The sequence below is a fragment of the Lissotriton helveticus genome, chromosome 6 (assembly GCF_964261635.1).
Source record: "Lissotriton helveticus chromosome 6, aLisHel1.1, whole genome shotgun sequence".
Taxonomy (NCBI): Eukaryota; Metazoa; Chordata; class Amphibia; order Caudata; family Salamandridae; genus Lissotriton; species Lissotriton helveticus.
The window spans coordinates 469,362,793-469,388,627 of NC_136067.1; the positions used below are offsets into that span (position 1 = coordinate 469,362,793).

The following is a 25,835-nucleotide window of genomic DNA, read 5'->3' on the forward strand; positions in this document are numbered from 1 at the left end:
TTGGTCCTATGCGAGGGACCCTATGAGGTCGCCATGCTGAGGGAGGTGGTGCGCCCCTCCCCTTGCTACCCTACCTCCAGAAAGTGCCAACTATGGTCCCAGACCGTACCGGACACTGAAGGGGGGGGGGGGCTCCTGTCCCATATGTTTGCAAGCAACGGCCGTGTGGGTGCCCACCCCCTTTCTCTAGCACTACAGTTCTGGGGCATTCCTTTAGTAGTTGCAGGGGGCACGCTCTATGGAGAATCCCCCAGTTGTCAGGTGAGGCGTGGCGCCTGTGTTATGTGCAGTAATGATGTTTATGCCTAAGAGGGGTGTGATGTTTTATGGAATGTGTGCTGCTGCAGATGTTTAGGCATAAGGTGTTGTGCTAAGTGTAGTCCTAGCCAGTTGTTACTGGTTATCCTTACTGTAATGTTTTTCTTTTTTTTACAGTGGCCCCGAATGGCAAGTGATTTGTGTAATTTGTAAAGTCATGACTAGTGCCAGTGGCACAGTGTGATATATGTGATTAGGTTCTAATGTGTTTTTATGGATATTACAAAGGCTATTTTTATATGACCTTGTATGAAGTTTCTTTTGTGGTGTGTCTAATGTGTCGCTTCTGTGTGAGAGTGTTGCGCAAATGCTTTACACATTGCCTCTGAGATAAGCTTAACTGCTCTGTCAAGCAAACAAAGGGGGTGAGCTGGGGTTATCTTCAGTGTGTATCTCCCTTGCCCTGACTAGAGTGGTGGTTTCTGCCTGGCTTAGGCGCATGCCCTAGCCACCCAGAAATCCAATTTCTAACAAATCTGCAGAGCTCTGATTGGCTGCCAACACTTAAAAAGAGTCCCAAAACAAACCGGAAAAAAAAAGAAAACGCCAAGCCTTAATCTTGGGGCCCACAGAGGGACACCAGGAGGGCAAAAACGAATATTTAAAAATAAATTGCCACAAATTTGCAAATTTACAGCACAAATATCCCACAAAAAAAACAAGTGTGTGCTCCCACGCTCATTTTGAAAAGGGACCCTGGGTGGGTCAGGTCCCAGGTGCATTTGAAGGAAAAAAAAATAGAGAGAGAGGGCCATAGGAGGCCCCCTCCTGAGACTCTTTGAGCCTCAGGGACCATCACCTCCCTAACGCTTTTTATTAATATTGGAGGGGTACTATGGGGTCCCTGCCCAAAGGGTTCAAATGAGCCCCAGGGGCCACCACCTCTATGGGTCTTTATTTAATTAAAGTAGCAGGGCAAAACTGACCACCCTGATAGGCAATTGAAAGCTCCACCTTCGTGTTCCAAGTCATGAAACCTGTTGTGTGGGACACAGTAAAACAGCGTTAACCTCACTGCCATCTGAAGCTCTTCAAGGTAACCTGTGTCACATTTTAAACGCTAACAAGAAATGTAGAGGTGATTTCACTGAGCCAACCCTTACTGTAGGTATAGCATAATGTGGCGAGACACTTCATTATAATACACCTCTACTGGTAGATACAAGGATAAACTGTTGTGGATGTTTCTAAGGAGCAACTAAAGCTGCATCGTGTTTCATGGCTTCACAATCTCAGCTTTGCTACCTTAGACAAGCCAAAGAAGCTAGGCGTTGTGCCCAGGAATGTTTCACCAAGTGGAGTGCACGGACGTTATTCTCTTTCAATACATAAAGCTTGCCTTCTCATTCCAAAATACATATGTGTTATTCAAGAAGTTCTGATTTGTTTGACAATAAATAGCACAGGCAAGCACTATATGTTACGGATAGGGAACCCGTAGGGGCCTTAGGAAGTGATGGGTCCATGCACTGTGGAGGCACTCTTAAATATATTTAAAACTGCATGACTTTACATGACTTATCTGTTGCATCCTGCTTTCATTTCTACTCTGTCCTTCTTTAGTGTTTGTCATTACTTGCTCAGCAGGCATCTATGATGTCACATAGTGTTCCAATTGTATATGCTTGAAAGCAGGGACAGTTACATCTGAGGCTGAGCTGGAGTCCATCTGCTCCTGGCGGGGTTTCTATTATTGGATCTACTTTATTATATTTTATCTACATGACCTGAATCTTATCTTCAATAAACCTAATCTGTTTCATATACTGGACTTAAAGACATCAATTTGTTACAATTTTGGCGACGAGGTACAGAGCCTATGCGTGAAGAAAAGACTGAATTACTGCAACTAAGAATTTGAGACTACTGCAACTGGAGAACTTTTTGAACCCAAAGAGGAAAAGGTATTTAATGAAAGCACCCTGGTTAACCCCACCAGTGTCCTTTGTGATCTGGACAGCCTGTTTCCCCAGGGTGTGACTGTGTAAGGTTCAAGCGCCATCTAGTGGAACTGTTTTGGTGTTTAGTTTCCTGCCTTCCTACGAGTATAGGGAGATTTTGATCATCTTTGTTTTCAAAGTCAGTTTCGATGTCTGGCAGTGTGATTACAGCGTTTTAATAACTATTTAAACAATATTTCAATCCTCATCGGATGTCACAAAAATTGAAGTATTTTTACAGTTAAGCCAAGTTACCGTTACCTTCAGAACTGGGCTCGAGCGGAGCGATCTCAAGCTAAGTCTTAAGTCAATGACTCTGTTTGATTCCCCGATAAAAACAATGCTTACATCGCTTCATTCACGTTGCTTCTACAAGCCCAACTTCCCGTAAAAAGGATGCAATTACGAAGTCTGCGGCCATTGTAGATTATATCACCATGACAACACCTCTGCAAGGCATCGGATTAACATTTCGGACCGGAGCTTCTTCTATATTATGTCACATATACAAATTTATGGTATTTATGTTCATTTTATTCAAAGACAGAGACCTCAGGTGAGAGATCGCTCACCGGAGTTTGCTTACTCATTTTATTGCTTAAAGGAATATTAACATTTTATTGTTTTTGGTTTTATGAAATAAGTGGTGGAGTTTCATATTGGTGTTCTTTGGGAAGGAGTGCACATGTTTATATTGGTTGCATGTGGGTACTGGAACTGATAATACTACAGTGAGATAGTATCTTTTATGGTTGAAGTGTTCAGTTGTTTTAATTTTGCATGTGTGTATTGGAGCTTATAATACTACAGTTAGATAGTATCTTTATTGGAGGGAGCCATTTTATGCTCAACATTGGTTGAGGTGCTCTGTTGTTTTTAATTCAAATTTCTGGTGAGTTAGTTTCTTTAATGGAATGAGCCATTTTATATGCTCAACTATGGTTGAGGTGCTCAGTTTTCATTTCAAGATGTGTGTTTGCAGTTACATTCTTTTAGTTGTTCAGGGGACTTATTGAATGTGTACGTTGTGAGGCGTTGTTTTAGTTAAATCTGATGTAGATTGCATGTTTGATTGCAGTTACATTTAATTACTTGTTCATGTGTTGGGACTTCATGTGTATTTTGCGGGGCCACATTTTGTGCTCATTTATTGGGATGCTCCATTCTTTATTCAAATCCAGATGTGGAATCTGTATTTTATGTGTTTACCGCTGGCATCTTATGATGAGCCATTTTTGAGAAATTTTAATATTTTGAAGAGTTTTAGTATTTAGCTGAACCACAATGTGCTCTAATATTTTTAGAGGTGTTCAGTTATTCGAGGTTTTTGAGAGTGAAAGTTGCTCTATTTTAGGATGTGAATCGCTTTGGCGCTCTAATATGTTAGAGGTGTTCATTTTATTCAAAGTTAAAGAGCCGCAAGTTGCTCATTTTTAGAACCACAGGTGTTCGCTATGTTTGATTTGTAGAACCTCAGGTGTTCGCTATGTTCCATTTGTAGAACCACAAGGGTTCGCTATCTTTTATGCTTAGAGAGCAGCAGGTTGCTCATTTGTAGAACCACTTGTGTTCGCTATCTTTTATTTATTTATTGAACCACGTAAGTGCACTAATATTTTAGAGGTGTTCAAATTGTTTGATGTTTTAAGGAGAGGAAGGTTGTTCATTGATATGAATCAGTTAAATGATCTAATGTGTAGAGAAGTTCTTATTTATGTATCAAATGCATCTTTTTCCATTCTTGTGGATTTGTGTTACAGATGTATTTAATTTGATCTGAAGTTAATTCATCAAATCCATCTTTTTTCCATTCTTGTGGATTTGTCTTACAGATGTATTTAATTTATCAAATCCATTCTTTTCCATTCTTGTGGATTTTGTACCTTGTGGGTGACTGTATTTTCTTTCGTACTTTCACCATTTGATGTTTTAGCTCTTTCTTTTACTTTACCAGTATTTCTACTGTGTATATGATGTATGTTCTATTATCAATTTTTCTTCTCTCTTTTGTTTTCTTATCTTGTTTTATTTTGTCAAGGGGGGAGATGTGTTGCATCCTGCTTTCATTTCTACTCTGTCCTTCTTTAGTGTTTGTCATTACTTGCTCAGCAGGCATCTATGATGTCACATAGTGTTCCAATTGTATATGCTTGAAAGCAGGGACAGTTACATCTGAGGCTGAGCTGGAGTCCATCTGCTCCTGGCGGGGTTTCTATTATTGGATCTACTTTATTATATTTTATCTACATGACCTGAATCTTATCTTCAATAAACCTAATCTGTTTCATATACTGGACTTAAAGACATCAATTTGTTACATTATCAGTTCACCTTTTTAAAAGAGGGCTATGGGGGGCCCTAACATGGGGAGTGAAAATGACGCAAGAGATTGGGAGCAAGGATTTTTTATTTTCTATAATTATATTATTTTTAACAACTTGTATCAACTCAGCATATTCTTGGAACCTCGGGACAAACATAAGTAGAGCCATCACATGGTTTCTGCTGCCTTCCTTATAACTAAATCCACATACAAGATGTGAAACCAAGTAACCTGGGAACAATCCCTGCTTCCCTGGTTAAACAAATTGTAAGAGCCGGGGCATTGGCAATTCATTTATTTCACTGTGTCTTTTTTGTCTTTATCATCACATTTGATAGCACCTTAAAACACACCAATTTAGGATGAGAGCTGTACAAAAAATCATTCCTGTATGTTTTAATAGTCATTAATGTTGCTCCATCAGTAATCTCAATTCTGAAGCCTAGAAAAGAATTAATATACATGTGAGCTTCTTTTAATAGTTTAGTAAGGTGAATTGCATTTATAAAGCATGCTCTGCTCCAAAGCTGAAGCATTCATTGAAAGAGAATTGTGGGCCTGAGACTGAAGATTACCAGAACAAAGATTCTGGCAAAACAAATCCAGCCACATCCCCACAGTGGAACCTCCCACTCACAAGGCGCTACACCACAACACCCCCCAGTACCTTTCCCAAAAACGTACTCTATCTGGAGGAAACAGGCATACTAGGAACGCAGATAATCTACTCCTGAATCCCTCACAGTTCAAAAGACTAAAACCTCCAACAAAGCCTTTTCTGGAGCGGAGCCAAGAATTTGGAACTCACTTCTGCCATCCATCAGAAAAATTGCCTCGACACCCCTCTTCAAAAAGGAAACAAAATCATTCTTGATGAGCAAATTCCTCCCTTAAATTCCACACAAACACCACGCCAGTTTACAACCTCAAACTTGTCTAAACTCTTTGTACATTGACTTTTCGAAGCTAAGACGTGCACAATCTCGAATTGACTCTTTTTGCTTCGAACAGTTCACGACTTTACGGTTATCCCCCAAACTCTGTTATGCTATGTTATTACTTTGTATGCGTTGTTCTTGTATTCTATGTTTTACTAAATGTGCAACTCATACCTTCCTAACTATATAAAGCGCTTTGTTACCCTACCTTGGGTCTGGTTTGCGCTATAGAAAACTCTAAAGAAATAAATAAATGATTCCCCATGGTTTTAATGAGGTAGTGTATCAGCAAGGGGAGCTGATGGCGTTCCATCCAGATGGGTGTGATGTAATCATATTTCTTCATCCCCTGAATGAGACGTACAATGCCTTGCAGGATGCCCTCTGTCTTTTAATGTTTATTCCTTGCTTTCTAATTGTGTCCAGTCTGGCAAATCACAATAGCTTGCTTTTTCTCAATAGCAATAAATAAAGAAATCTGCAGCCTTATCGCCAAATCTTTTTAGGACGTTCTGTGGTTATACTGATTAAGCAGCTACTTATGTCATTATCATATGAAATCTCTTTACTGATGGCATAACTAGACTTTCACAATTGCATTATTATACTTCTTGCCTTCTCATATTTGCTTCAAAATGCACCATTTGCCCACTCTTTTTTTCAAAGTTTTCTCAGGGGAGAACCCCCTGAACCTTCTCTGTGGTGGTAGGGATTGCTCACTCACAACTGGGCACTCACCATTAACTTTTACGACTCACCATTTTCAAATGTCACCAGCCACCCCTGCATACTGCCTTAAGGACCCACCTCCTCCCAGGGTTGGGCCGTAAACAACAAAGGAGGAGTGCGTGGCCCCCTCCTGGAGCCATATATGACCCTGGGGACCTCCACACCACAGTGCTTGCTCCTGCTATGTCCGGGGGTGCCCACCCACAGGACACAGTTATTTGCTTTTTCTTGGCGGGAGCCAACAGCTTCTGCCGAGCAAAAGCAAATACTCCAGATCAAGTGGGTGAGAGCTGTCAAAGAGCTCCTGCCCGCTGAAAGTGGAGGTTTCATCTCTTGTGAGGGGTTCTGTGGGAGTGGGTGTATGAGAGGTTTTATGGGGGTGTTAGGGGTTCTGTGGATAATGTCATCAGTGATGTCACTGACCATGTAATGAGTGATGTAACGCGTAAGTTCATAAGTAGTGCATTGCAGGGGTGTAAGTTTTAGTTAGCTCAGGTAACTATAACTGTTGAGTTTCTATAGTTTTCTATGAGTGAAATCTGAACCTAACTATAACATCCCTGTAACCTTTGGTTTTTTCAGTGAATAAGAAATAAAATACTGTTTAATAGTCATCTAGGTCAGTATGTGCATAGTAGGGATTCTGACAAGTATTTTGTCATATTCAGATCTCTTGAGGACCAGAACAAGGAGCTAAGGCAGCATCATAACGTACAATTTGTGTAGGAGAATTTGAAAAAGTAGCTGTATAGTCCAGCTTTACCCCACTCAGAGCTTTTGCACCAACTGTATATTTGCAACTGTAGGCTTCGTGAGAACTTAGACTCAACATACCCAACTTTGACAAACTCTACAGCAGTATTCCTTGCTCTACAAGAGGAATTTGCCTTACAGAAAAAAAAGACAACGTGCCATTGTGAAACGTTTGTCTGGTGATGACTCTCAAACAATTCCTAGGCCATGGTTAACTGCATTAATTGCTTTCCATTGTTGCTCTGTACTTTCAGAGAGGTTTTTGCTTTAAAAAAAAATCCATATCCCTACTTTCCTTAATACCATTTGTACATATTTGTGTCTTTTTTTGATTAATTATTTCTCCAAGTTTCTTAATTTGTTTTGGAATGTATTACTTTGCATTGGTGTTGTTTAATTCTAACACATTTCTCTAAGGAAAAGCCTACTGTCTGGCACCACGTGCCATGGGGTAACTCAGATGTTTTGCGTGAAGTGGAGGTTGGCTTCATATCATAGTGTAGAAAGAGAGTAGAATCCTTCCTTCTAAATAAATAACTCAAAAGTTCACAATAGCCTACAAAGAGGATACATTGAAGCTTTATTATTCACTAAGAACTGTATGTTTCATTAAGGACTTGAAGATGAAGTTAAGCCTTTGGAACAACATATTAATGGTGCACCGTATAATGATAACAATACCGAGGTAAAGTATAGAATATCTTTTCCCTGAATTATAATTAGGTTTGTGTAAAATATACACAAAGCCATTAGTGGACTTTTAGTGTGATAGACACACTGTTGTATATCACATAAGCATTATTTGGACAACTTGTGTCACTAAAGCTAAAAAACAAACTACCATAAAATACGATTAAAAGACCTAAAAATAGACAATTCATGCAACACATGTCACAATAACCATCAAATTCTTCCTTACACTAGAACATGGTTTTTCAATGTGCACTCTGTAGGGTGATTATCATAACCAGGTCCATCGTACAAAGGCCACTTGAGACACTCGGTGCAAGTACCAAAGCCAACTAAGGGTAAGTACAGTCCAGTTTGTATACCATGGGGAACTACCATACCTGTCTGACATGATCCAATTAGAAACCATTAATTTCAAGAACACAATTTTACAATCAAAGTTAAAATTCATGAATTTTAGAATTACACCGATAAAAGAGAAAGTTCAAAGGAAAAAATAAAAAAGAACTATCTGAGTATTTCAGTCATTAAAATGTGCTATGACAGTTTAGGACCCCAACAAGTGTGAATCCTGATATTTGCCCTTTATACCCTTTCGTTTTGAGGCTGATGTGATAGCCAACTATCAGTTGTTTTACAATAAAGTGATTGTGTGTCTCTTCTAAAAAAATAGAGGTTTTGATAGATAGAAATACTTGATGCCCTGGCCCAGCTAAGTCTTAGGGGCCATCCTGCTGCTTACTGCAAATCTTCTCTCGCTGGCCTTTCTCCTAATTCCCCACATGTGGCTTAGAAAATTAGCAACTGCACAGACTAAGAGAGATCTAGTGTCCGATTATAGGATACAGAGGACTTCCCAGTGGTTCTGTGTGCCTGTATGCTGGCAAATCGGTTTTAACCATTTTGATCTTGGATGCGCATAAGCTGCACATGCGAACAGCACGTGGGCAATGGACTCCACTGGTGTCTTGCATCCTGACCAGTTACTTGGGTTCTGGTCATTAGTGTGCCACTTAGGTGTTACCTCACCAACAGGGAGGATGCCAAACCTGAATTGAATGTAAAGCATCCAATCCTGGGGAGCCTGAATTAAATCAAGGTATGGTTCCATGGATCTGACCTGTTTGTGCAGATGAAATTCCGTGGTGAGATTCCCCTGGTCAGGCCTAGTGGACTCTTGTTGTACAACCCATTCCCAATAGTGTCACTTTACTGCGTCTTTTTGCAGCTGGGGTGAATCTGATTTTTCCCATAATCCCCAAAGTCCAACGTCAGACACAAATTTTCTTACATTTCTAATCCACCCCACCTTGTTGCACATGTCTTGATGGATAACCTATGACAGGGCTTCGGCATAAGGCAGTAGCTTTGGGGTACTTCGAATACTAGCCCAAAACAGTAAAGCTTGGAACTTGGCCATGTCACCTATGGAGCGTCAGCCCATGTCTAGCATTAGGGGGGTAAGTGGGGTGCTTTGGGGCAGCATCACTAGGTTCCTTAGGAATTTATGCTCTGATCTACTGAGCTCAGTTGACTTGTTGAATCCCCGTAGCTCTGCACTGACCCCTTTCGAATCGTAGACCTGCAGGGCAGCAGCAACAGGTCTACTGTGTGAGGAGCGATGTTCTTTCCTGAGCGCCCCCGTGATGCACTTGTGGCTCAATAACATCTTTGTAAGGTGGGGCTTCCAGGTCATTTTTTCTGAGAGGCGGACTCCTATGTAGTTGAAAGTGCTGACTCTTCCCAGGGGGATCCCTGCAAACGTTGGTTCACCTTTATATGACTTTTAGGGGTTAAAAGCCATACATTCGGTTTTGTGGTATTAATAACCAGGCCCCTGGTGTCAGAGAAGGGTTTGAATCTGTTTAGTAGTAACTGTAGCACCGCCTGGGTTTTTGACACCAGCAGGGTCTCATCTGAAAATAAGAAGGTTACTACCTTTTCCCCCCAAGTTCTTGTGATAAGAAGCTGACCACTTCATTCATATACAGGGAGAAGAGTGTGGGGGCCAAAACAGAACCTTTGCGGACTCCCCTGCTGACTGGAATATGCTCTGTGAGTTGCCCCAGCGACCCCTATCTTATCCTAGCATAGTTGCCTTTGTGCAATCGGACTACCAGATTGAGGATAGGTGACGGAATGCCCAAATCTTTAAGCACGTGCCATAGTTTCTGTCTGGGGACTAATTCAAAGGCAGTTTTTGAATCAATAAAAGCTGAATATGGGCTGCCATCAGTACAACTTTCCAGTTAAGAAGCAGGAGGCGGAATACCTGATCGATTGTCCACATCTTTTCCCTAAAGCTGCCTTGGTATTGTGATAAAATTGCGTTATCTTTCGCCCATGTCTGAATCTTTGAAAGGAGAGCTCTGCAAATGACCTTGTGTAGGGCGTCTATTAGACTAATGGGCCTGTAATTATGGGGCTCTTCTCTATCCCTATTTTTATAAATAAGGACCACCTCTGCCCCCTTCCACGACCCTAGGACGCCGCTTGCTATGGCATTTGACAGAAGTAAGATATAGTGAGCCCAGTTTGAGATGTCTGATAGAAATAGGTTCCACAGGATCGATTGGGCCCTGGGGCTTTAGACTGTACTATTCGGCTGATGGAGCCCTCGATCTTACTGAATGCGAAAAATTTATAATTCGTGGGCTGGATGGGAAAAATAACTTCCTCCATTGGAGGCAGGTCTGCAGATTCTGAATAGAGCTTACCAAAGTGGTCGTGCCACGCTTGACCTGAGATGTTGTTGGAGGGGGGGTGGGCCCCTAATTTATCGCCCCAGGTACATAAAGACCAAAAGGATTCAGAATCTTTGTCAGCACAAGCTTCCTTAAGTTGCTGCCATCGGGACTCGTCCCACACCATTTTCGCATGATGCAAGGTTGCCTTATAGAGCTTTCTAGTGTCTCTAATTAGGCCGCTATCTTTTGCTTTAATGGCTGAGGCTAGAATTAGATATTCAGATAGATCCACAGTCCCCTGTGTTCTAGGAAGTTCTTCCCCCTTTTAAATTACTGGACCTTGAGTTTCTTCCCAATGCAATAAAATAAGAACTTGATCTGTCAAAGAGGTGGTAGTGGGCGATGACTACTTTGACTATTCCACTTTGGCTAGCAACCAGTGACTGTAGTTCGAGTGTGCCTACAGCCAGGTCTTGCCACCTGTCCTTGATCTTGTCTTCATGCAGAACTATCTTCTGCCATTTTAAACTTCACCTGTCGTTGGATGGGTAAACCTCTCTTGGTAATACTGGGGAATGGGATTCCCAATAGATTACATAAATACCCCATAGAGGCTTCATACTTGAACAGAGAGGATTGTGGTCACTATTCGTTGTAACGCCCACACTCATATCGACTACTCCTCTCCAAAGCCTCAGATCTAGTAAGATGTAGTCAATGCGGGATGGCCCGCTAATCCTATTGAAAGTGTTCGCACCCAGTCTGTCTGAATTAGTTCTCTCATTCACAGCCCTTAACCCAAATTCTAAGTTTAGAGCATTAGCTTGGAGCGCCAGCTGAGTAAATTTTTTAAATGTTATATTGATCATGGTTTATTTTAATAAATCTTTCAGTCTTGATTGATTGTTTGTATTACTTTACTGCCTTAGAATTCTTTTATTCAGGAACTGTAAATATTTTTATTTCAGCACTCTGTCACATTCCCGTTGGTGCACAGATAGTGGCAAATTAATATATATATATATATATATATATATATATATATATATATATATATATATATATATATATATATATATATATATATATATATATTGGGTGGAATATTTAAAACAAATATAGCTCACAAATGGGAATAGACCCACTTACTGCTTTGAGTAAAACTTGGTGGGGGGGAAATACATTGAATAAAGTCTAAACACATCCAAAATGCTAAATGTTGCAGCATGTGTACAAGGAAGGAGGCATATTGCTATTCAATTTAGAGTGAAAAGGGAGTCCTTGGTGTTTTCTCATCCCCCCACATAGGGATTTCCTAGTGGTTAGGAGCTTTGATAATTCAGTGGACCTCCTCCGGATCTTGTTTACCTAATATGCTCTTCTTAAATAATTTTTGTGACCTTTAGTGCAGCTTGTCAAAGTGACTCTCAATAATATCGCGCACAAGGTCAAGGGAGGAAGGTAGGAATAGGCAAAAAAAATGTTATGCTAGCCAAATAATATCAGGATGGAAATGTAGAGTGTCTAAAACCAGAAGTTCTGCAAGGATGTCAGAAATTACCACAAGGTGCATATGTTTCTGATACAGAGAAAATCTGGAGGAAGAAGCAAGGCCGTGTACTGACTTGTGCCTAAGCATATTTAAAGGATCAGGAATTGCTCAAACTTGTGGGACTCATCTGTGCCTCTTGTCCAATCTTTGATGATCTTTAGTAATGTTTATGATGTCCATGGAATTCTTCTTCACTGCAACTTTGGGGAATACTGGAGATGCACTTGGAGCACTGGTAATAAGCATGTAGCAAATCCATGAGAATTTGACACTGGCCAAATGGAAGTGTTGGAGGATGGCTAACTACCCACGATTATAGTTGTTGGCCTTCAGTTGTCCACACCTTAGGTATGGCTGATGTATTATATTGGGCAACCTCAGTCTCTTGCGATTCCAGCCTCATTTAACCAACCTAACAACCTGACTCCTTTCAATCAATTCTTCAGTGATCGTCCAAGGCTTCCTATCCATCAGGATGCAATAATGAGGTTAACTATGATGTCAGGAAGAGGCATTCGGGAAGATGGGGGAAGCTGTTGATAGAATTATAGTTTTAGAAATTATGTATGAAAACCTGAAAATGCCCACACATTGAATATAGTTTTGTCGATAAACAAAGTTCAGATGCTGAGGGGGTAGCATCGTGGAGAATTATCCATGCACAAAATCCCTTTTATTGCTAGTCACCTTGGTGTACAGGTGATCATATAAAGGATAAAATGCTTTAGTATGGTCATAATACTCTGAAGATACTTACAGTATCTTTTTATCAAATCATTATCTAACTCTGACTATGTGCATATTTATAGAGATGAGAAGGGATGCAGAAACGACAAAAGAGTTGGACGTCTTACTGTGCTTCAATTTTTGCACATCTGCTTCGACATCTACCATGACGTGTACTTACTTGAGTGGTGGAGAGTGATGAAAATATTGCAGAGTAGGCACACTTAGCTTTTGGATGGGTAGACGACTGAGTGGGGAGGGCTCAAGGGCAGTAGACACTAGCAGAGTGAAAAAATGTAAAAAGCAACTGATGACAAGACTTCAGAAACTGGAGTGCATTTCTTGCAAGAAATGTCGAAGAAGTCAGCGCGTCAACAGGAAGAGGGAGCCCCAGGACGCCGTATCCAAGGTAAGTTCCTTTTCTTTTATTTTAATGTATTTAATCCTAAAAATACGGTTGTAGAAGAGGGCGGGAGGGAGGCGGGTGCAGACAACTTTGCGCCGCCACGGAGTGGGCGTAGTGTTGCCTACTACTCCTACTTTGTGAAGCACGAAGTAGGCAACACTCCGTGGGCGGAGCGAAGTGCTATGCCCACCCTTAGTTTTTGGCACACACTGCATTGCAGCCGGCCCAGGCACCCCACCATGGAACGGTGACTTAAGGTGCACAAAGTCATTGGCACCTTGAGCTGCTGAGTGGGTGTGCAGCCTGCGATGATGCCCTGTCCTGGCGGTCTGGACTGCTCAGGATTAGTGTGCCTTGCTGGCCCGCAGTGTAGGCCATGCCAACAGGCTGCGTGGGCCTACCGCCATGTGGGCTTGCTTCCGGGATCACAGAGTTAGTGGCACACATTGGGCAGAGTGGCTGTGCAGGCTGTGATGTTGCCGGATGCCGTGGTATGTCCCATCCCATGATGTAATCAAGACCCAGCACTAAACATGAGACCTGGTGGCCTGGGCAGCATGGCTGCATGGTGTGGATGGTGCCATGTCCGCGGGCCCTGGGCTTGTGGCTTCCAGCGGCACGTGGTGGGACCTGAAGTCTACACGCCGGTGGCGGAAGGTGAGCAGTGAGGCCCGTGTGTGCATGGGTGGGCATACTCCGATGGGCAGTGGGAGGGGCTGGGATGCCTCTGCCTGGGTGTGCATGGGCGGGTGATGTTATTGTGTGCAAGTGTGTGTACTGTGCCAGTCATGTCTCTGGGCTCTGTTTCAGATGACAGCTCTGTCTCAGATGTGTGACCTGTTGTACTGCTATACATACCGGCAAGTGGTTGGAGACACAGTGGTAGCAGCAGATGAGCAGTGTAGCCTGGGTACGCAGGGTCGTCTCTCTCTCTCTTTCTCTCTCTCTCTCTTCCCCTCTCCTCTCCTCTCCTCTCCTCTTCTCTCTAACTCTCCCCCTCTCCTCTCCTCTTCTCTCTCTCTCTCCCCCTCTCTTCTCTCTCCGCCCTCTTCTTCTCTCTCTCTCTATCGCTCTCTCTCTCTCTCTCTCTGCCCTCTTCTTCTCTCTCTCTCTCTCTCTATTGCTCTCTCTCTCTCCCCCTCTCTTCTCTCTCTCTCTCCCTCCCCTTCGCTCTCTCTCAGTACTTTGATGTGCGCAGGACACACCTTCTCATCATGTTTTTTGTCTTGCAGGCTGTGACCTACGGATTGTGTCGAGGGGAGCCGCCATGTGACTTCATTTGATTTCTGTATTAATTTCAATAAAGTTTCATTGTTTGCTTCGAAAAGTGAATGTGTGATGCTCATTTCTGTGACGACACATGATTGTCACCAGTTGTAATTCTGCAACATCAGGCGGATTATTTCATACATGTTTCGGTGTAGCTGATGTGGCATGTCTTTGGTCGGGGTGCCAGGGAGGGGTGGTTCTGGGGGTGGTGTCGGTGGGTGTTGTGGCCCTCTTTGGTGTCGGTGCTGCATGTTCAGTTGCTCTATGGTATCTGTTTGTCTTCAGGTGTGTATGTGGGCTGAGCTCCCTTTTGTGGTGCAGGTTGTGGTCCGACTTTACACCAGGGAGGAGCAGGTGTAAATTTCCTGCTGCTAACACGCCTTATCGCGTGTTTTGTGTTCTTATCGCCGATCTGGCTGGTCGGTGTGATTGTTGAGGTGTGGTGTTGTTGCAGGGTTTGTCACAGGAACGCCTACTCTGCATCGCATTAATGATAGATGTGGGGGTCCTCTCCGGCGATGTTTTTTGCCGCTGCTATAGTGGGAAAACTGGTGCTGTGGGGTAAATTTATCACAACTACTACGCTAAAGTGCCGTTGATTGAGCATAGCTCCTTGTGAATATGCCCCATATTCATTTTAAAAAACACTGCAAATATTCTATTCGAATTTCATTTCCTTTATAATTCCCATTTATTTACTACTTTCAACAGAGACAATAAACCATTCATGATTGAGCATGTTTCTGTCAAAAAGGCATGTAAAGCAATCCACATAACCACAAGACCATCCAAAGCATCAGTCTAAACTAATTAGGCTTTGAGTATTGCCACTGAGACATACCAGCCTGATCTCATGATGGGTATATGGCTGATTTTAATTACTGATGTGTTTTTCTGTCCTACCTTTTCATGATCTGTGTAATGTAGCAGGTATTTAGCTGAATAATTTAGCCCGGCCAACTGAAAACAGAACGTGACATATTGTTATCTTCTTTGCTTACTAACATATCAATTTTATCCATCTCTCGTAGCAACCTTACTTCAGTATTCCAAATGTATTAAAGACATTTTCGAAATTTGCTCAGACACGTGTAGTTGAAGAGAGAGGCCAGACACAACTCGCATATCTGCCGTAAGTGATTTGACTTGGAACTATTTTTTTTTTTTTACACACGCCTTTCAGAGATAACTATTGCAGATTCAATGTATACATATTCACTGTGGACATCTAAAACAAAACAAAAAGCATTGCCAAATCAAGTGAGTTTTAAGGCCAAGAACTGCTGGCTTTGTCATTGCATGCTTAGTATGATAATACCCTCACATCCCATTTCTAGATCCCTTTCCAGCTGTGCTCCTCACAACTTCCTCGAAGCTGCCAACCATCTGTGTGCCCCATCTTGTTTCACCTTCCAATCCCATCTTTTCTTGCGTAATGCTCTTGCATTGACATTCTTTAACTCCCAGAATGATGGCTGGATGGTTGCAAATAACAGTCAGTGCAGTGGGTAAGTCTCAGTGTAACCAGCTGCTTTGAAGTTGCAGCATTCCACTTGCTGTGCCAGAGCAACTGACTATAGAGACCCCCTGTGTAGATGTGCTAAATCATATGTTTGACATTCTAAGAAGTATCATGCTCAACGGTGTCATCCCCAAAAATTTACATATGAAAATGCCATCTGCCTGTGACATAATTTACAATACAAAACGTTCCCCTCTTTTAAGCACACAGATGCCCCTATTGTTCACAGTCGCTTTGCTAAAAAAAAGTCTTAAAAGGTGCTTTTCAATATGGATACAAAAACAATCAATCTTACTTTTGTACTCCAGGTGAAAGCCTGCTGCTGCTACGCTGATGTCGGAGTGAAAGTGGAGGTAAAGTTGATTAGATGTACTGTTCAACAGTGCTGGCACAGTGGTACCTAGGAGACACGTAAATGGAAATACATTGATGAGAAGTACAAATAGCACAGAACCATGCTAGCAATTTCTAAAGCTGTGCATTTCACAGAAGATGACAAAGAGCACACGGTAGCCAGCGGTTAGCTTGCTTGTTATGTGTGCCTGGGCTCGAATTAATTGCCGAGATTGAAGGGCGTACTCCATAACTCCCACAGTGCCAATCACAGGAAGTAGCTTAATGTAAAATTCACAACCACAACTAAATACATTTTAAAAATTAAATCCCGACAGGCTACTATTTTCAACTAGAGTTCACATTTTTTCCTTACACCTGGTCCAAACTATTAAAACTGACATTCTGCGAGCAACAATTTCCCTGATATTTCAGGGATAAAAGGTGGAAGTTAAAAGTCACAGTGATTTAGAAGTGGCCTATTTTAGCTAGAGAATAAAGTGAAAGCTCCAGACTTTGGTAATTTTTCATTTCAAGTAAGTATCACTTATCAAATGTCCAGAATTGTTGGGGTCGAAGTCATCTCTCAAATGCATTTTCTTCTTACTTGGCTTGCTCATTATCTTCAGAGTAACCACCTTAAGGACCGAATTTAGCAGCCACAACATGTAGCATTTCATAATATACTACTAAAATAGAGGGCAAATATGATTCTGAAAACGACTTTCCAAACTTCTAGCTTTAAAATATATTTCTTAATAAGCAAAGTAGTTGTATAATTAATTTGTCAGATTTTAAGTACGTGGTATTGACAGGAATTTTTAAGTATATGAGGTTTCTGAATTGTAGAAATAATAAGATGATTCATCAGGAAAGCAATAACGTTATTTGTCTGTTAGAGAGGATAGACAATAGCCGGAACAGGAAATAGAAGACGCAAGAGTAATGTTTGGGTTTGAGACCATAATTTCAATTGCTGTTTCCGTCTTTGACAAGCCATGGACGTTTTGATTCCGGGAACTTCTCGCAGAGTTCGTTAATGTATCGAAAAATTACCAGAAATAAACACTGCTTCGGCACAATGCATATCACAGAACAATGCACAGGCACTACACAAATCCTATTCAAATAATCAAAAAAACACGTATTCAAGAAGATAAAAACATCTCTTTGAACCTGGAGTGGGTAATTGTTGATTTCCAACTCACATCATTTCAACAAACAAGACATTCATGTAACTTAAACTCTTAAGGCCAAGATAATAAAAATATTGCTTACGAAAAGTTACATAACATTTCCCACCAAGCTTTTAACAGTAAAGATCGGCAAAAGGATACATTCTATTGAAAGCCCCTTAGACATATGAAGCTGATCTTTTCTGTTTTAAAAAAAAATAAATATATATATTTTATAAAGTTTTATATAGCGTGAACCAGATCCCGAGGGATTTAAGAGCGCTTTACAGAAGAACAGTTGTAGTCACAACAATCATAGATAAGTGGTACACAGCGAGAAGAGAGGGAAAATGAAACTCCAGTACGATATCGGATAAGAATACCCAACAGTTATAGTCACAATAATCACCAACAAATGATACACAGCGAGTAATGTGATTAACAGGTCAATAACAGTCCGCTACAGGGGGCAATGCCACATTAAGGTAAATATGTGTTCAATAGGACATTTTTGGCTTCAAGTTTGAAAGCAGTAATTGATGATGTTCAGCGCAATTCCGGTGGAAGAGAGTTGCAGATCTTTGGTGCTGCACCTGAGAAGGCTCGACGACAAGTTCTCTTTTTATTCATGATATGTGGTTTCAGAAGGAAGTTGTTAGCGCTTCTTGAGGCTCTCTCGCCACATGATAATTCAAGCTTTTGTGCTAGGTACCTGGTGGTGTTGTTGTGCAGGGCTTTTGTGCGCTAGACCGATCGTCACTCGTTATAGGATGTTTTTCATTTCCTTATGCCGTCCTATTATGATCAGGAGAGCCTAATGTAATGGTAATTCTGTCAAAGACTGTGAGGGGCGCTGTATGGTACAGAATTTTAATACCAAGACTCTGGTTGGGGATTTGTTCTCATAATTGAAGATAGGGCTCATCACAGACTCCTGTATTTGTGTGGTTCCCCTGGGCTGCTTTTATAAATGTGAACAGTTACAAGATCTAAATAACCCTCTTTTCAACCCAGACAGTGGACAAAACATGTTTAATGTAACTACGCAAACTAAATTCAGCATATTTTCGTTGGAAGTGAACAATTCACAACGAGTTTTATAACAACACCACGTTGTGCTCCTATGCTCCTGTGTAGCGGCTCAATGCCCGATATGGTGTTGGATATGGTTTTAGATCAAGGCACTTGACCTCAGGATGTGTGGGAGCCTGTGTTTTCGTGCTTATGGAAATTATGAACAGTTTGATGGAATGTGCCTGGAATTGTTACCAAGTCTGATTATCTATGATTTTACAGGAAACTTGGTCTGTGGACTGCTTGTTTTTTTAAATGCTTTTTTCATTCTTATGTGATTCCATCAACACTCTCATATCCCGGTAGAGCAAAAGGGGAGGAGAGGTATTGTTGGTTATCTGTAAATCTCTTACATTTCATTGTATGGTACAGAACACCAGACTGATTGGGGTAATCGTCAAGCTCTCCTTTTGAATTTTTATTTTTTTATTTTTTTATAAAGATTTATATAGCTTGAACCAGATCCCGAGGGATATCAGAGCGCTTTACAGAAGAACAGTTGTAGTCACAACAATCATGTTTGTTGCTGTTCTGTTGTCATATTTCTATAACAATAATTTAAGCAATGCAGACTGCACTAACCCTAATCAGCCTTGAACATACACTGACCAGTCTAACACCTCCCCCCCCCACCCCTCCACCCCTGCCCACACGGACCTTGCCAATTACAATACTAACTTCACAAAAGGAGGTTCAGACCAGCCTTGCTGGCATTTTTAATCTCAGCCTAGACAACACTTATTTTGATACTGAAAACAGCCGTCCTAGCCTTATTTGCATGGTCAAATCTAATGTGCTGTTACAAATGCCAGTTTTAAATCATTTATTTAATGTTGTTTTATTGTCTTCTAATACCACTTCTGTTCCTACCTTTGAGGGCAGGAGCTGTCAGGGTACAATAGATTATACTTTTGTGTCTTATAACTTTTGAAATCTATTAAACGGCTGTAAAGTAGAATCCGACCGATTAGATGATCACAATCCAATCATTTTACAAATTAAAGAATAGCACAATTTATTTATCATCTGTATGTGTAGTTGATCAAGGGAGAGACATGAAATGGGCCTCAATCAGTCCTGTCAATTTAATGTCTTACATCGTTAGCTGTAACCTCCCTAATATCATATGCTGTCTTGAGGAACTGATGGAAAATAATAGTATTTTAGATGTCCTTCATGCTTTTACTGTTTTTGTTGATCATTTATTGAGATCTAAGAAGATTTGCACAGCCTCCCACCAATCAAAGAAATAGATTGAGCCTCAGGAAGGCTGAAGTTTATTCTAAAGAGTGGGAGGATCTTCATGTTGCCAGTCACTGTAAAGACCAGTTTTTATTTCGGCGAATAGTGAACAGCCTTCTGTTTGAGGATAGGCTTATTGTTCAACTAGATACTCAAAATTTCTTCCTGGGCTTGGGTATCTCACTTCAAAATTTCTTCTTGGACTTGGGTATCTCACTTTAGCTTTCTCTAGAAGTCCTCCATTCAGTCTTTGGCTCCACTTACATTGCTGTCTGATACTAGTCTGGTGTTTACCTTGGGTGAAGTTGAAATAGGTATTGTAGCTTGTCCAACCGGTACGGTGAAAAGCTTCCGTTTAATCTCTGTATACTCAATAGTAGGTTTTAAGCTCTGTTTTAACAAAGGTACTGAATGAAGCAAGTAAACTGGTTTGCCCAAATCTTGGTCTGAATCAGTCATCATCCCTGCTTCTATGAAAGGTAAATGAGCAATCTGAGATGCTACAGACCGTTTTCTTTAATAGGTTCTTTAGTAAAAGCAGTAGGAAAAATGTATCTTGTAACCACCAATAACATATTTATGACAACTTAATATGGATTCAGGGATGGGTTAGGCACATTAAAACAGTTCCTTAATTCTAAACTTTTGAGTATTAAGTATTCAGTGGTGTTACCGACATGCGCCTTACTGACCTATTAAATGTAGCTGTGAATGCAATTTCTCACTCTGCGACGCACACTCCTATTAAAGAATGTCACACTCTCGCAAATCTGGCTACTGTAATGTATATATGCATATAAAAGGATAAATATATCTACTTTTTAAAGTATACAGTTGTGTGGCATCGAAGGATTGTATCCATCTGCCGTTCATGAACCTCAGGTCCAGCTCCGATGGTGCAAACAGTGAGAAGCTGTGGTGCATTCTGTCCGAAATGGGCATTGGGAAAGAAATAAAAACATGTCCTTTGCCATCTATTTATTGATTTAGCCCTAGTGAGGAATGACCAGCTCTTTTGGTTTATCTAGGGTGGGTGAGGAAGGTTGTGTAATTGCCCAATTTAATTTACCTCATATACAATGGACTAGATAGTTTCTTAAATACATTTAATCAGAATATCTCTAAAGTGGGTACTACGAACGTAACTGTCCTATATGCAGACAATGCTGAAATTAAGGCATGTAGCACAACTGCCCTGCAAAGATTGTTAGTGGGGTATGTGTCCCTTATAAAAATATACTTGACTTAAAAACTAATATATCAAAATTGCATGTTACGCCTATTGGCACAAGAAATACTCCTGCCAGACACTTTGTTGATAGTGTAAACTTGGGTAAGGGCATTTAGCTAGTTGTTTATTGTCTTGGATGACTTGAGAAAGTTTTCACAGTTGGTGGGGAGACTATTTAAGTTTGTCTCCATCCGGAGTAGTAAGCCTACTACATGTCTAATGGAGATCGAACAAAGGAGATGCTCGTCTAAGGTGCTTTATGAAGCAGGTAAGGGGTCATGCGGATGCCACCAGCATGCAAGTAAAGGAAAACTTATTTTTGAAAACAAATAGTGGGGATTCCCCCCTCACATGCATTTGCACGTGTCACAAGGAATTTGACATAAGCTATCTGGTAGATAAGATTACAATGTCACCACTTCTCTTATGGCGCTTAGAATGGGGTTATCTAGCTACATCATTGAATTGTGATATCATTTCCGCTTGTGTAAAGCTGGATAAACCTTTTAAGATTATTCTGCTTAACCAAATTAAAAAAGTAAGTGAAATAGTGGGTGGGTTACATTTATTTTTGAAACCATGGAACATTACCAGCAAGGAAATATCTTAGGCCAAGACAAAATAAGCTTGCCTGTCTAGTATAACTTGGGATCATGAGGAACTTAAGAAATCTCTTGACAGAAACTTTAAATTGCGTAACACAATTATGGGCATGGTGCCCTACGTAACGTATGGTACTTCTAATTGTGATAAATAGTTGGTCTCCAAATAAAGACTGGGATCATGTAGCAATTTGTCATTTTTCCCCAAGGGCATGAGTAAATCTGCTTACGCTTAACATTGACCTGGTGATGACTTCTCCCAACAAAACGTTGTGCCTTTTATTTTTTTGTGTGATTTTTACAGAGATGCTACTCTAAAATATTTAATACCCCTTTCGTGCAAGTTGGTAATTTACAAAAAGCAGGTCACCCTTATAGAATCTATCACTTTTAGAAACTCCTTTCATCAGTGATTTTGTGAGTCTACATCAGCTGTTGTTCATTGCAGGAAGGTTTTGTCATTATGACATGCTTTCTATTGCAGTATGTAATAATATATGGCTTCTTTATGTATTGCATTCATTTGGTGTGTAATGGATTTATGTGATCTGTTAGTTGATGTTTATATTGCCAAAATATATACATTTACAGTGACAAATGATGCAAGGTGTATTACTTGATGTTTGGGAATTCATATTTAAATTGGAGTTATGCAAAAGTGAGGGGCTTCTGAATGACTGTAGGTCTTTAACGAACAAGATCCCTTCAATGGGCCCCAGTTTATCAGGAGAGAGTTTTGTTATTTATTTTAAATTGCTTGTTGTGCTACAGAGCTAGCCAATTTGATTCAGGTATAGCTTTATCCGGTCTTCTGAATAACTCGAGCGGAGCGGATGCCATATCTGACAAAGATGCTTCAGGAATGGGTTATTGTGATCTGCTAGTTGTGAATGTTGTAGCAATGTGGAGCAAGAGTGTGGTACCTTTTCTATATCTAGCCATGGTGTGTGCTTGGACGAGGGAGTGGGCTATATTAACCATAGTGCGCTTTGTCACATTAGGAAAACAGATTGATAATTAAACCACTTTGGGAGTTCGCAACCACCAGACTGATAATCCAAAAGGTGCTTCTTTGATATTCTTGCTCTTTTCATTTTACGCAGAAAAGAAGAGCACAGCTTATCCAAAGTGGTGAAAAAATTTGATGAGAGCGGGGAATCATACTGTAAAAAACCAGACAATTAGGGTGATCATCAGGTTCAAACTTTCTAATCCTCACCTCACCAAGATATGTTTCTGAGCGACCATATCCCAAGTAAACCATTATTTGTACTTACCGTTTTGGTTTCACTGTGTCAACCCTAAAGAGTTAGGTCTCTGGAAGACCATACGTGCAGGTATTTGATGATCATGGGCTACATTGAAGGTCATGAATTTTTAGTGACTCAGAGGTGCATGAAATATTGAGTAAGAGAATGCTTTTCCTCTTTGAAGGCAATAATATGTTGGATCCGAGGATTCCTGTATAATGTTGAAGATGGTCAAAATGGATTTAAATGAATCTGAGGTGAAAAGTAAATATTCATCTGCTGCGGTCTGAAATGTACGTCACTTGAAATCGATAATACTTGAGTGTTTGTTGACGTATTGCAAAAGGGGATTTTCAAATACAGTGCAGTTCATTTAGACTCTCGCTAACGGGCCACAGAGAAGGCCATCATCCTTTCCACAAACAAATCTCTTAGATTCAAGCGTCTGAATGTTTCACGATCAGGAGACCTCATCAAAGATCTTCCCCAAGTCTCAGGCAATGGCGGCCACTGGACCAGTTTAAAGAGAGGGAATTTTCAATTACATATCATTAGTCCCGTGTCTTGTGACGAAGCCTGACTGTGAAGGTTTAATATTTTAAAAATGATGTTATCCTAACTCCCTCTAAAACGTTTTTAACTACATTTTCAGCACTGTATTTATTAGGAAGATTTTCCAGTGGATTTCCTGTGGGTCTATTATTGTCACGGAAACAGCTTTTTAAAGCCTATCGGATAGTTATCCAGTATTTTCAGTTCTACTGATGACTTAAACAAGTTAGAATTCATCTTCCTCATTTAGATTGTTGCATTTACATTTCAGAAGGAAAGCAGTGGCTTTCTCAGTTGCAACTGATTCATTTTTCTGTTTACAGTCGGGCGTAGCATCCTTTAAAAGCATTGGAAATCCTATTGGTGTTTGAATGTAAGGTACCTGCTTTGTATTTAACAGCTGCAATTATTGAGCTACTCTTTTTGAATTTTAGAAAGTAGACCAGCATTGTACCTGCTTATTCAAATGGCATAATTCTTTTTTTTTTGTTTCGTTACCCAGGGTCATCATTTTAGCTGTTTAATTTAGGTGGCATAATTGTTTTGGTTTTTTGTTCCTGTGCCTATGTGTGCGCTCTTCTACTTAAGAGTTTGTTGTACTCATACGTCAGATATTGCAGTCTTTTAAGGTAAAACAGATGCTTAGAGTGCCAGTGCTGGATTCTACATTTTAATTTCATGAGCTGGAGTGAAATTTTATCTTTTACTGATTTATTTTTCATGATCATGAGTTAAATGATAATGCCATGTAAGGTGGCCTTTTAGGCATCTCATGCAATAATTGGTGAGCTGCATGCACTGGTTTTCTTTAATACATTGCTGAATGTCCTTTCTGAGTGCATTTGCATCTGTTGCACGTTATTTGTTCATTTGTCAGTTTGTTGTTTAGCATGAAGTCTCTTTCTTCATGGTTAATGAAATGCATGCTTGGTCTGAGATAGTAGTTGGTTAAACAGATGATGCAGAAACGTTGTGGAGGCAGGCAGTATCAATGAGACAATTATCAACTTGAGAGTAAATATGCAGAGGAAAGAAAAGATGTGAGTTCCCTACCAGTCGGATTTTAGTTTGTGGGTTTTGCAGAGAGATTCTATAGCTATTTGTAAGATTTAGAATGAATTGGCATGAACAACTGTCTGCCAGTTATGTCCACAGAGTAGTAGAAGTCACCTCAAAATACTATGTTTGGCATTTACAGGAAAGTCTTTCAATTTATTTGAAGGTAGCCTAAATATTTAGGTGTGGTCGACTTAGGGAAATATATGTTTACTGTGTAGAAGTCTAGACAGTTTTGGAGTCAAAAAGGCATCTGGTTTCCATGTCTGCTTGAGACAAGAGTACTAACTGGCCAGATCATTTGGACCTCCCAGTGATAACTCTGTTCTTTATCTTCACACACTCAGTGCAGATAACCTCATCAATCCAATCCCCTATTAATGACACAGTTTAGCGGTAGCCAATTTTAGTTTCTTTTAAAAATATTCTATGACCCTTTAATCAATGGCAGTAATTAATCATTTGCATCATTTTAACTTGGGGGTTGAGCTCTTTCATACTTACAGATGGACATGAAATGAGCTATTATTTCATCTACGAATTTCCCAATCTCTTCTAGAGTCCCTGAAAGTCCCTGAAGAACTGGCTATTCGGCTAATCAACTGGACCCTGCCAACGGATGGATACCCTCACAGGTGACAAGCAGAGCTCTACAAATTTACTGATTGATTTATTGATTGACAGATAGTATCTTAAAGTCAGGCCATTATAGAGTATGGGGCTATCATTTGGCGGGTTTGGTGGTTGTGAGGATGAGCTTCTTTAATACACGGGCCATGTGTGGGAGCCTAGTAACTGCCAATGGACAGGAAAACATCCCAATTACAAAAATGGAGAATTATAGCATTGATGGAAAACAAGCATAAGCCTGGAGGACAAGCATAAGACTGGAGGACTCGATGCTATGCAAAACCACGTCTGATCTAATTTGAGTAATGTGAAGGGAATAGGAAATATAAGCTTGTGGCATACAGGAAGGCTACTATACATTGCAGGTGCTAAGGTCTGGCAAGGAAAGTGATGCACCAAGTTACTCTCTAAAGTCTTGCATGTATTGAAAGAGATTTATAGAATTCACCATCACCCAGATGTTCTTGCTAAATGCTTCATCGTAGCTGAGCTCAGCAATCAGTTGAATCCACCAAGTCTACCTGCCTTGGTGTAGAAAGTTTTTGATACATGTTTATGGATAAAAACATGGATCCAGATGTCTTACTAATAATATGTTAGGGTATACCCAAGAGATTTCCCTTTAAATAAATAGGTGCCCTAGATATGATTAGAAGCAGCGTGCATGGATGCTTGATGTAATGCAATGTTTCATCCATCCATGATATTTAGCAAATATGTTTCAGCCATGTGAAATGTTCAACAGGGTCAACGGCGTTCTTCAGGGCTCCTATAATTATTCCCTTCTATACACATAGACTGTGCAAAGTGATGAGGCTTAAGGCAATCATACCTGTC

General features: G+C 40.5%; 1 protein-coding gene across 1 annotated transcript in view; it reads right to left on the reverse strand.

The window, feature by feature from the left end:
• The window catches only part of CSMD1 (CUB and Sushi multiple domains 1), a 4,503,734-nt gene that overhangs the window by 1,231,425 nt on the left and 3,246,474 nt on the right, over positions 1-25,835 (reverse strand). The window contains exon 37 of the mRNA XM_078647516.1: positions 16,149-16,253. Within this exon, the coding sequence (XP_078503642.1) occupies positions 16,149-16,253 (105 nt within the window). The remainder of the gene's footprint in view (positions 1-16,148; positions 16,254-25,835) is intronic.